Source organism: Geotrypetes seraphini, chromosome 2 (genome assembly GCF_902459505.1).
Source record: "Geotrypetes seraphini chromosome 2, aGeoSer1.1, whole genome shotgun sequence".
NCBI lineage: Eukaryota > Metazoa > Chordata > Amphibia > Gymnophiona > Dermophiidae > Geotrypetes > Geotrypetes seraphini.
This window is the reverse complement of record NC_047085.1, coordinates 57,110,627-57,123,846: the sequence shown is the minus strand read 5'-3', so window position 1 is coordinate 57,123,846 and position 13,220 is coordinate 57,110,627. Positions and strand designations below refer to the sequence as shown.

The window sequence follows — 13,220 nt, the reverse complement described above, 5'->3', positions numbered from 1 at the left end:
ACATTTGACAGATGATGCCTAGAAATTTTAGAATACTGAGCACTTGTTAGACACCAGATAATATGCATATTGGGTGGAGGTGTATACTGACAGTAGGATGAGTTCCATATTTAAAAGATGATCTGAAAAGAAACAACAGGATTCGTATAATCAGGGATATTTTGCTAACATCACTGTTCATTTTTAGTTGGGGTTTTTTTTTTAATAAATAGTATTCTATTAATTTTGCCGATGTCTAGTACATATATTTATTTTCAGGTCTAATAGTATAGTAACATATTTTTGATACTTTAATACTTAAACCTCACAAGACAGATTTTAATCTAAGGCTAAACAGAGAAGCATAAAAAGGCAAATTTCAATACATTCTACTAATGCATTATTTAAATTATGCTTTTGGACTGTACTATAAATGGTTACTAGACACTGACTGGCAATTAACAGTTTCTGAAAATTCAAGTTTCAGCACACTTTTAAATGAAGGTTAAAGCAAGTCTTATGTGCTTTCTACTTTAATGTTTCTCAAGTATTTTATATTTAAAAAAGAAAAAAACAGTGCCTCTGTTTTTAGAACTACTGCTCAGTAAAGTTGTTTGAACATTTCTGGTAGCTAATGACAATTTTATATTAAATTGTATATTAACTTTAGCAACTTTTTTAGTTGTTTACAGTACAAATACTTGTATTTGTGTGTTTTTTTTATTGCAGTATTTTCATTGTCGCAGTAACATAGTAAAACTTTGTGACTGCCTTGATTTTTGACAAATTTTGTTAATATAAACTGATTTTTAGACAATTAGTCATATTTATGCATAAATCAATTGCACTATAATTCCTGAATTATTTATTACAATATTTTCTAATGAATTTCATGTTATCTAACTTTTGTGTTGTAAAAGTACTGTAATTGTTTCCTCTTGTGTTCTAAACCTAAATCTGATTGTAAATTTGTTTGGTTAATGTGGTTTTGGGATGTAATTTGTAGTAAAGCACTTCAATGCTTTTGCACATAAAATCTGAAATGAAATTGGTTTGTGATTTCAGTCATTCAGTAAATGAGAAAAGATTATAAAAAAAATAAAATAAAAAGAAATCATCTGAAATTAAAATAAACATTATAAAGAATAAGCATTAGGGCCCTGAGTCTATAAATGGAGCGTAGGCTAGGTGCCTAGCCGATTTCCTCATGGAATGAAGTTTTTTTAAAATTGGCATAATTAGTGTGATAATTGAAAATGCCAGCAAATGCCAATTAAAAGATTTAAAAATAATTCATTTTTAATTGGAAATCGGCAAGGTGTGCCTTACTGGTGCCTACACAAAAAGTAAGCATGATTAAGGACAGAGTTTTGGCGTGGAAAGTGTTTGACATTGATATTTTAGGCCAGGAAAACCCTGGCCTAATATAGAGGCACCTTACTCGATTTAGACCCCAGTAGGCGTGCTCCGTTCTCCCTTCAGCTGACTCTGATTTCCCATTTTTCCATCTTGGGTTCCTGAAGAAGGGTTCGTCCCCGAAACTAGGCTGATTGAACCTGGCAGGCTGTAGCATTGTGATTTTTGCGCTTCAGAGTTGTTGACACCATTCAGCTAAGTTTGTCATCTTTGATTTTTGTTGGGGAGTCGGCTGACTTGGTTCAGGCTGGGGCCACTCTGTGGTTTCACTTGGTTTTCACTGCAGTTTATTTATTTAATTATTTGATTTGTGATATTTTTCACCTTTGATTTATTGCACACATCGGGTGCCCTGTGATGGTGTGCGGGTGGAGGTATGTTACCTCTACCTGACTCGTGAAGCGTTGGAGCTTGTCTCCCGTCGCTGCTCGTTCATACTGAGGGCACTTAATATAGCCTAATATAGGGTATGATCCTGTCCATGTTGTATTACGTGGGGTGTTTAGTTTGGTCCCTGAGTGGCTCCCTCCTGAACCTTTTGACTATTCTGCCTTTTTGTGATTTCTAGTTTAGGTTGTGGCAGTCCTTTTGGAGTGTTTTTTGCATGCTTCTACAAATGGCATCTAAATTTGATTGACATGCGGTAGGCACCATTTCCCTAAGTACCTAGCGATTTAGGTGCCATTTATAGAATTGTGTTAAATCAATTCAGAGGTCAAGAATTCCAATAGCAGTATTTTATATGGCTTGTAATTTTTTAATAGATACCGACTGAACCAAACTTTGCATTGGAAAATAGTATGTGTATATTTGAAAATGTAGTATATAATGCTATTCTGTGCTCCCATCTAAAACAAGCATCTTGGAATGTCTCCCTTACTGCATGGTCTGAAATCCTAGACTTTTAGCTAGGATACATTTTTGGGAAGTTATCAGACTCCCCTTTAAACCCGGCAAATAGCTTTTGAAAATTCTCTGTCCCTCTCCTTTTTAGGATTACTGATTGAAAATGGGTTAAGACATTTATGAATTTTTTGGTCATGGTTTCGCTACTTGTGAGGTCATGTATACCAGTTTGGCTCGTTAGTATAATTTTGTATTTGATTTCTTTAAATCCTATGTTTGTATATCTGTGCAAGAACTATGGATGGTGTTTATAAAGTGGAACTCATGTAACCACTGTTAGGGATCTCTAATATCCAAGGATTACTTGTTCCCCATGATACATATCTTATGAATGAGAAAAAGAAATAGCCAGCATTTTGGGTTGGATAAAGATTAGGATCCCCTGCTGATTTCTAATTATTAAAATCTGGGCAGTCATTTATTGGGATGAAGTGGTGCATACAGTGTTTGTTTCAGAAGAAAAGCATATGTAATGTGATTGCAACTGGAGATTTTCATTCTCCTAGTGGGATGTCATAGGGTATGTTTATAAACTCCAGCTAAGCAGTTGCTTTGCAATGGAATTCCAGTGGCATTGAGATAATAATTTGCACAGTCAAATTACCTTCTTTACAAAAACCCAGGGAATTATGAGAGTCTAATCCTCTATTAATGTCAACCCATACACAGGCAGCAAGAAAACGCAAGATTGCCATTCGAAAAGCTCAGGGGAAAAATGTCGAGGCCATCCGAGAGCTGAATGAGTATCTAGAACAGTGAGTGTTTTACAAGAGGATTGTGTTGTTCCTATTCTGATAAATCTTTTTTAATTAAAATGGAATTTGCATTTGATTTGCCCCTTTGGGCTTTCTTTCCTTAATTTACTAAGACCTGCATACACCACTACAAACATTTTTTTCCTCTCATTCCAGATTTGTTGGGGACCAAGAAGCTTGGCATGAACTAGCAGAACTTTACATCAATGAGCATGAGTAAGTTGCTTGCCTATGTCCTGAAAAATATGAAAATGCCAGGTTTATATTTTCTGCATGAAAGCAAGCAGAGCAGCTTTTCATTAAAAGTTCTTAGAAATTTACACTATTAGCATGTCATGAAGAGAAACAGAAACCTCTGAATAAAATAGCAACTGGATCTGCTAGAACCCTCTTCTTAATGTTTCATGCAAAGTGTCAAAGATTTTCAAAATAATATTTGCCACACTCCGCGCCACATTCTACTTCTGGATTGGAGTAGTCTGATCCAAATAAATAAAAACTCTTGAGGTAGGGAACAGTGAACCTGGTTTAGCTGAGAATGACCTCTTAAGGAATCCACTTAAAGTTGGCCAACTATAAAACTGTTTACACCCAGAGAAACATACATTGCATTCATTTGTATTAGATATTCTGAAAGATTTCCTTTTATGCAGCAAATAAACACAATGTAAAACCTTGTACTTCTTGTACGTTTCTGTAAAATACTCAGTGTTTAAAAAAATATGGTCTATGCTAGGGTTTTCAGTTGCCTGGGTGCAAAGCTTTACTGAGTCAGGAATGCCAAGGGCTGTAGGAACTTGCTTATTAGATGTTTAATGGTTTTGTTAGCTGCTTTTTATTGCTGTAGTGACAGGAGGAAATCCCAGAGTGAGAGGATTAGCTCAAAGCTTTAATACCAGTTTTCAAATATCACCGCATTCATTCTGCCCTCCAGCTAGAGGTGTGCCATTTTTTTTTTGTTGTTTTTGTTTTCTCTTTAGTTATGCTGTCCTGCCTGAATTATATCACTTTTTTTTCCTCCCATTCCAGAGAGTGTGTGTTCTCAACACAGATTCTCACAGGAACCATAGATAATCAACAAAAGAAGGCAATGAACTATATGATTTATACCAAGTCCTTTTGGTTGGAAATGGACCAAAAACGAATTGCTTTATAAATATAAATATGCCTTTGTGTGTGGCTACCTATTTGTACGAGTTTATATGTTACGGGAAATGTCAAATGGGATCATTTGCACAATAACAGGACACTTTCCAAAAGTCATTTACTCTGCTGAAAGAACTGCCTGAGAATTCCACTCTGCACATGGCTAAACTATTTTAGGTCAGCTGTAACCTAATTTACATTTTCTCTATATAATTGATAGTACAATGAGAAACTTTTATATATTTATTATGCTTGTTTTATAACTTTATTTTTAATAAGATTATGGGCGCCTTTTACTAAGCTGCGATAGCGGTTTTAGCGTGCACTGAATTGCCGCCGCTAGACGCTAACGCCAGCATTGAGCTGGTGTTAGTTCTAGCCACGTAGCGTGAGTTTAGCGCGCGCGGCAATTCAGCGCGTGCTAAAAACGCTATCGCAGCTTAGTAAAAGGAGGCCCATGTATGTCTATTTAGTTTATCAGTATGTCTTTTTATAAGAAGTATGCTTTTATTTTTTTATATACTGTATAGCACAGTTTCTATACTGCAGTATCCAAAATCCGAATTGGTTTACAAAAATCTGCATAAAATGAATTACTGACATAAGATTCTAGCTAAACACAATATACATGTGACAAATTAAAAAAATAAAGAGCTCAATCAAAAGCTTGGCTAAAAAGATAAGTTTTGAGGTGTTTCCTAAACTGTAAATAATGGTCTCGCTGCCTTAAATTCTCTGGGAGTGTGTGCCATAATCTTGCACCCTCCACATAAAATGTCCTTGATCTAATGTCATTTAGACCAATCAGTATAAAAGAGGGAACATTTAGTAGCATTTTATCAGCTGATCTAAGTGAATGAGGTGAACATTACATTCTAAGAAGAGGGGGAGCATGCCCTTGTACAGCTTTATAAATCAATGTTAAAGTCTTAAATTGAATCCTCCACCTAACTGGTAACCAATAAAGAATATTTAACCCTGGAGAAATATGTACAAATCTTCACATACCCAATAAAATTCAGGCCCCAGCATTCTGGACAACCTGTAAAGGTTTCATTAAATAAGATGGAATACCCCAGAATAACGAGTTAATGATAGTCAAATAGAGACAAGACAATAGATTTTTTATTAAATCTCTAATACCTGTAGTTTGAAAAAGATCATTTTCACCAAAGATTTAATATGACCCTGAAATGACAATGAGGAATCTATTAAGATCCTCAGATACGTGGAGGGACATAATTTTAAAAAAAAGTCCCTAGCCGCAGAAAGTAGGCAGCAAAGAAATGTCCATTCTCAAAAAAAAATATCCAAAATGAGGGTTTTTTTTGTTTGTTTGTTTTTTTAGAATGGCCTATTTCTACATTCACTAGTTTAATCGCCCAAATCACCACTATATCTATCCTTAAGACACATGCCCAACTAAAAATTTGCCCAAGTCCCAAAAACCGAAAACAAGACCTTTAGGCGAAGGAGAGGCCAGTCCTTCACCTAAAAGCAGGATTCTGTAACCGGCATCTGTCAAAAACAATGCTGGTTACAGAATCCTATAACTGCCTCCTGATCATGTCAGGAGAAACCCCAATCCCTCCTGCCGACACCCCCCCCAAACCCGCAATGAGCGGCAGGAGGGATACCAAGCCCTCCTGCCGGCAAACCTCCCTCCCTCCCCGAACTCGTCAATGGCAAGAGGGATCCCAAGCCCTCCTGCCGGCAAACCTCCCCTCCCGACCATCCTCCCCCCTCCAGACCCTCCTCCCACTATCCCAGACCCCCCCCACTAATCTCAAAAGTTTGCCAGCTAGGTCATCTCGCCAGCCGGCAGGCCCGCCTTCCTTGGAATGGCGGGCCTGGCCCTTGTGCATTGCGGGAGAGGAACCAGTCTGAAAGCAGACAAGGCAAGTAGAACCTGCCCTCGGTCAGCATTTCAGCGGGCCTCCGCTCTCCGACACCAATCTGGCCCAGGCACCTAAGGCCCCGCCCATAGCAGGGGCTTTAGGCAACTGGGCCAACTGGAATTGGGCCAGTTGCCTAAGACCCATCCTATGAGTGTGGCCTTAAGCGCCTGGGCCAATCAGGCCATAGGCCCTTCCCCGGTGCTTCCCACAATGCACCAGGAATGGCCAGGCCTGCCATTTTAAGGAAGGCAGGCCTCCAGGACGGAGAGAGAACCTGTCTGGCTGGCCAACTTTTGAGGTTAGTAGGGGGTATCTGGGGTTGAGTGCCAGTCGGGGGGGAAGTTTGCCGGCAGGAGGACTTTGGATCTCTCCTGCTGATCATTGCGGGTTCGGAGGGGTGTCAGCTGGAGGACTTGGGATCCCTTCTGACGATAATTGCGGGGTTCTGGGGAGGGGGGATGTTTGTGTCGGCAGGAGAGATTGAGCCCTGTTAGGAACTTATACTTGTTTTGATTTGGTCTAAGTCAAAACGTATACGTTCCGCCTGGCAATCTGTCTAGGTCGGCCCACCTCCCGCCCTATCCACTCCTCCAAAAATGCCCCTTTTCGCTCTAGGCATATAGAGGCAGGGTAAAGATCTAAGCTGATTTAAAATACGTCTAAAGCCAGCTTTGATTATCGGTACTTGGTCTGTCTTTTTGATCGTTCAAGTACCGATTTGGGCCATTTTTTTTTTAAATTATTATGAGTCCCTTACCGTATATACTTGAATATAAACCGATCAAAATAAGATTAGAAATTTGGGTGATCCTGATGAGAAAGTCTACAAGGACCAAACATTCTTGCCATAAGTGCTTATATTGAGCACATTGAATTATTGCAATATCATTTATTTGGAATCCTATTAAAAAAAATTATCAAAAGATTGAGAATTATTCAAAATGCAGCCATACGTTTTTCAGTTTGAAAAAATCTGAACAGCTCTATATTACTGTGAATAACATGAAGAAAGACCTAGCGAAGCTTGAAGAATGGTTTGAAATTTGGCAGCTAAAATCTAATGCTAAGAAATAGAAGGTCATGCATTTGGGCTGCAAAAATCTGAAGGAATAGTACAGTTTAGGGGGTGAAGAACTTATGTGCATGAAGAACTTATGTGCATGACAGAAGAGCGGGACTTGGGTATGATTGTATAGGATGATTTTAAGGTGGCCAAACGGGTTGAAAAGATGGTGGCAAAGCTAGAAGAATGCTAGGGTGGCTAAGAAGAGGTATGGCCAGTAGGGAAAAGAAGGTATTGATGCCCTTGTATAAGACTCTGGTGAGATCTCATTTAGAATATTGTGTACAATTCTGGAGACTGCACCTTCAAAAAGATATAAAAAGGATGGAGTCTGTCCAGAGGAAAGCTACTAAAATGGTGCAAGGTCTTCATCATAAGGCGTATGGGGACAGACTTAAAGACCTCAATATGTATACATTGGAGGAAAGGCAGGAGAGGGGAGATATGATGAGACATTTAAATACCTACGTGGTGTGAATGTGCATAAGTCAAGGCTCTCATTTGAAAGGACGCTCTGTAATGGGAGGATATAGGATTAAGTTAAGAGTGATAGGCCCAGGAACAATCTAAGGAAATACTTTTTTTTATAGAAAGGGTGGTAGCTGCATGGAACAGTCTCCAGGAAGAGGTGGTGGAAAGATGGACTGTGTCTGAATTCAAGAAATCATGGAACAGGCACATGGGATCTCTTAAGAGAGAGAAAGAGATAATGGTTACTGTGGATGGGCAGACTGAAAGGGCCTTTTGGCCTTTATCTGCCATCATGTTTCTTTGTTTCATTCATTTGTTTGTTCATTCATTCATTCAATTTTCCATACCGGTCTCCCAGGAGAGATCACAATGGTTTACATGAATTTATTCAGTTACTCAAACATTTTTCCCTGTCTGTCTTGGCAGGCTCATAATCTATCTAATGTACCTGGGGCAATGGAGGGATTAAGTAACTTGCCCAGGGTCACAAGAAGCAGTGTGGGTTCCAACCCACAACCTCAGGATACTGAGGCTATAGCTTTAACCAATGCGACACACTCTCCCCATGTTTCTACAGTATGTATCAAGGCAAACAGAATGCCCTAACCAACATATGCATCAGATTTCTTCAGTCACATGAATGTACTCTCAACTCCAAAGTCTTGCGCCACATCTTCTCACTTTGGGGGACTCCTCAGATAGGTCTATTTGCATCTTCCCACAACCACAAGTTACCTCAGTTCTGCTTCCAGACAGCACTCTCCTCATCCCCGAAAACACACACTCAAGCCACCCTACTGATAATCCTTCTCATTACCAGTTGGAAAGTAGTAGCAAACAACTTACCCACCATACCCACAAGCCCCATTGCAACCAATATCCAGCATCTCAACAGGAGATCCCTCACAACAAGAAACTTGAACCACCATACCAGCACTCAACATCCTATCACTCTAACCGGGAGAAGAAGACCCACACATCCCAAAACCAAACCTCAACCTCTTCCTAAAACACTCATCTACCCTGAAACGGCTCACAATCATCAAACAGACATCGCTTCTCTAACTTGTGCCTACGTAAACATCAGAGCCCTAGGACCCAAAACAGAACATATAAAAAATTGGATAAAAACTGAAAACCTAGACTGCCTCTTCCTCACAGAAACCTGGTTAACCTCAGACACAGACCCTAGAATAACAGAGGTCTGCCCTCAGCGGTATAAAATAACAGTTACCTGCTGAGAAAAAAAAAGAGGAGGAGGACTCCCTAACCCTAAACTTACTAGAAAAAAACATCCACCCCGCAAATGGACTTCCTCGCCTGTCATCTCACAAGCACTACACTAAAAAACTCACTAAACTGCATGCTCTGTTATATAACATCAGGTAACTGGACCACAGTGAGACCTGAATTTGAAAACTTCATTTACCAAAACTCTTTAACAGCATAATATAAGCTTATCCTAGGAGACCTAAACCTTCACCTAGAATTCCCAACTTCCACACCAGCAAAAAACTGTCTATCTTTTTTCAATGCCTTATCCTTCCAAATCCTAAACCCTCAAACCACACATGAAAAGGGTCATCAACTGGACATTGCAGCATTCATGACCCACCAACCATCCAACCCAGCAATCCAAACTCCCAACGGAACCTGGTCCCCCATCCTTCTGGTCAGACCACTACACATACAACTTCAACATCAACTGGACCAAGACCAAAACCACACCGCAATCCAAAAAAATAACATACACCTCTCGCAAACATATCGAGCCAACCATTTTTTGGACAAAAGTAGATGAAACAATCCAAGACTGCGACCCAAAAGGCTTCATCTCTCACTGGAAGAATCTGTCCACCAACACTCTTGATGAACTAGCCCCACTAAAAACCAGAACCAGCAGGAGATCAGACCAATGGTTTGACAATGAATTGCTCCAATTCAAAAGACAGTGTAGAAGATTAGAAAGAAAATGGAGAAAAACAAACCTAGATCAAACAAAAATCGCTTGGAAAAAAATCAACAAACAGTACAAACTTCTACTAAAGGACAAGAGAAAAACTCATTACACAAATCTTATAGGCACAGAAACCCAAGACTCCAAAAAACTATTCCAAATCTTAGAAGATCTAACAGATACCAAACCCTACACAGCCACTAACAATACCCCACCCCCCTCAGCTACCCTCCTAGCAGATCACTTCAAGAACAAGAACGCAAGAGCCACCCTCAATTTTACCCCAACCCACCTAAACGTAATCACAATTCACCCCACAGAAAAAGATTCAACTGCAGCAGACAGAACATGGTCTCAATTCCCCAATATACAATGGTCCGAACTCAACAAATTCTACAAGAAATACAGCCACGCCTTCTGTGACCTCAACCACTGCCCTTCATATCTCCTTACTACCTCCAGTGTAAAATTCCGTACTCTACTTCTACAATGGATTCAAACCATGCTCACGGACGGCATTTTCCCTACTGTCCTCAGCGAAATCATCATCACCCCAATCCAAAAAGACCCAAAAGGACCACCAGACCAACCATCCAACTTCAGACGTATTGCCTCAATACCACTATACGTCAAACTTATAGAAGGCCTAGTAGCCAAACTCCTCACCAATTATCTGGATGACCATAACCTACTCCACCCCATGCAATCTGGATTCAGAACCAACTTCAGCACAGAGACACTACTAGGCTCCCTTATGGACACAATCAGACAACACCTCAGCACAGGGGAAAAAATGCTTCTCATACAACTGGACCTGACTGCAGCATTCGACCTAGTTGACCATAATATCCTCCTGCAAATCTTGGATGCAATAGGTATCTCAGACAAAGTATACTCTTGGTTTGAAGGCTTCCTAAAATCCAGAACCTACAGTGTAAAATCAAACAAAGAAAAATCAGAACCTTGGTCAAACCCCTGCGGAGTACCACAGGGATCCCCACTATCCCCTACCCTCTTTAACCTATACACCACCTCCCTCGGAACACATCTGGACAATCTAGGCATAACCACCTATAGTTACGCGGATGACATCACCATTCTCATACCATACGATCAGCCAAAGGCCACAAATATAATACATAGAACACTAGAAACAGTTACAACCTGGATGAAAGATCACAAACTTAAACTCAACCCAGACAAATTCATCCTCCTCGAAAATGACAAATTTAAAACCATAACCAACTTAGAACTAAACTCAATCAACTACCCCATCCAAACCACCATAAAACTACTAGGAATGACCATAGACAGATGCTGTACCATGCAACCGCAAATAAATAAAACAATACAGAAATCCTTCGCAATCATGAGAAACCTGAGACTAGTCCGGAAATTCTTTGAAAGAACACAATTCCAACTTATAGTACAATCCCTAATCCTAGGACTGCTGGACTACTGCAGCATCCTCTTCCTTCCATGCCCTGCTACTATGACCAAACAACTACAAACAATCCAAAATACAGCTCTGAGACTCATCTACTCATTAAGAAAACATGACCATATCACAGAAGCTTACATCAACTCACATTGGCTACCAATCCAAGAAAGAATACAATTTAAATTCTACTGCATGTTATTTAAAACCCTAAACTGAGACAGCCCATCCTACCTGAACAACCGCCTCATCCAAGCATCCACAACCAGACACAGAAAAACGCATTCCCCATTCATACCTCCTCCGATCAAAGAAATAAAATGATCTAAACTACACGACGGCCTCCTAGTCACTCAAGCCGCAAGGCTAGACAACCAGATCTCCAACCTTCTGATGACCACCCCAGACTACAAGACATTCAAAAAAGAAATAAAAACAATACTTTTCAAGAAATTCCTGAAACAACCCTAACTTCACTTACTCTTAACAACGCAAAAATTGACAAAGGATGTACTCTTTACTACCCTAGTAATACAATTTTGTTACCATTGTAACCCCCTTTTATAAATCTTTTGTAAGCCGCCTTAATCTTAACAACCCGAGAAATGTCAAAAGATCTACTCTTTACCACTCTAGTAAACCAATTGTTCTCCCATTGTAACCCCCGTTTATAAATCTTTTGTAAGCCGCCTTGAACCGCAAGGTAATGGCGGAATAGAAATCCCTAATGTAATGTAATTGGTTCCGCAAGTTCCTGTATACATTTCCGCCAATCCCTCTAGTTCTGAAGATATTTGTCGATGTCAAACAAGAGTCAGCCACCATGATCCTAATAGCTCCTTGGTGGCCCAGACAACCTTGGTTCTCCCTTCTACTTCAACTGACTGTCAAGGATTCAATTTCATTACAGATATTTCCATTTCTTCTCACTCAGAGTCAAGGATCTCTTTTACATCCCAATCTGCAATCTCTACACCTTGGTACCTCTTGACCTGACTTCAGCAAATTTTAATCTTTCTGATTCAGTACAAGCAATTATAGCTGCTTCCAGAAAGCCTTCTACTCAGCACTGCTATCAACTCAAATGGACACTCTTCACTTTGTGGTGTAATCTACATCATCTGGATCCCTCTACATCTTCTATTTTGTCAGTATTGGACTTATTCAACTCTGGTCTTATGACCACTTCGATTAGGGTTCACCTCAGTGCTATTAGTGCTTACCATGCTCCTTTCAACAAAATGTATTTATTCTATTTATTTATTGAATTTTCTATACCGTTCTCCAAGGGGAGCTCAGAACGGTTTACATGAATTTATTCAGGTACTCAAGCATTTTTCCCTGTCTTTCCAGGCAGGCTCATAATCTAATGAACCTTGGGCAATAGGGGGATTAAATGACTTGCCTAGGATCACAAGGAGCAGCGTGGGTTTGAACCCACAATCCCAGGGTGCTGAGGCTGTAGCTTTAACCACTGCGCCACACTTTGCGCTAAACCTCTAGCCATTCATCCACTTGTTTACCAGTTTATGAGAGGACTCTTGAATTTGAAACCTCCACTAATACCACCTCCAGTTATCTAGGATCTCAAAGTAGTCCTCACCAGTCTGATGCTACCATTTGAACCACTGGCAATTACTCATATTAAGTTTCTCTCTTGGAAGGTGGTCTTCTTGATCTCTGTCACTTCTGCTCAAGTGAGTGAGCTACAGTTGTTGGTTTTTGATCCACCATTTACAGTATTTCATCACGATAAAGTGGTTCTTGGAACTCATCCTAAATTCCTTCCAAAAGTTGTTACAGAATTTCACCTCAATCAATTCATTGTGCTACCTGTGTTCTTTCCAAAGCCTCATTCTCACTCTGGAGAAACAGCTTTTCATACATTGGACTGTAAATGTACCTTGGCTTACTACTTACAAAGGACTAAAACATACAGGTCTTCACCTCAACTGTTTATCTCCTTTGACGTTAACAAATTGGGACTGCCTGTAACCAGTCAAACTATTTCCACATGGTTAGCGGCCTGCATTTCTTTTTGCTATGCTCAAGCTAAGCTGCAGCTCAAGGGACGTGTTACAGCATGCAAGGTCTGAACTATAGCAACCTTGGTGGCTTTTTTGCATTCCACTTCCATTGAAGATATTTGCAAAGCAGTTGGTCCTCAGTTCACACATTTATATCCCGCTAT

At 39.9% G+C, this 13,220-nt stretch overlaps 1 protein-coding gene across 3 annotated transcripts in view; it reads left to right on the top strand.

Moving 5' to 3' along the window:
* The window catches only part of EMC2 (ER membrane protein complex subunit 2), a 145,130-nt gene that overhangs the window by 105,567 nt on the left and 26,343 nt on the right, over nt 1–13,220 (top strand). For all 3 annotated transcript variants that reach the window (XM_033933214.1, XM_033933216.1, XM_033933215.1), the window contains exons 6-7: nt 2,971–3,056; nt 3,213–3,272. In XM_033933214.1, coding sequence (XP_033789105.1) covers nt 2,971–3,056; nt 3,213–3,272 — 146 coding nt within the window. The remainder of the gene's footprint in view (nt 1–2,970; nt 3,057–3,212; nt 3,273–13,220) is intronic.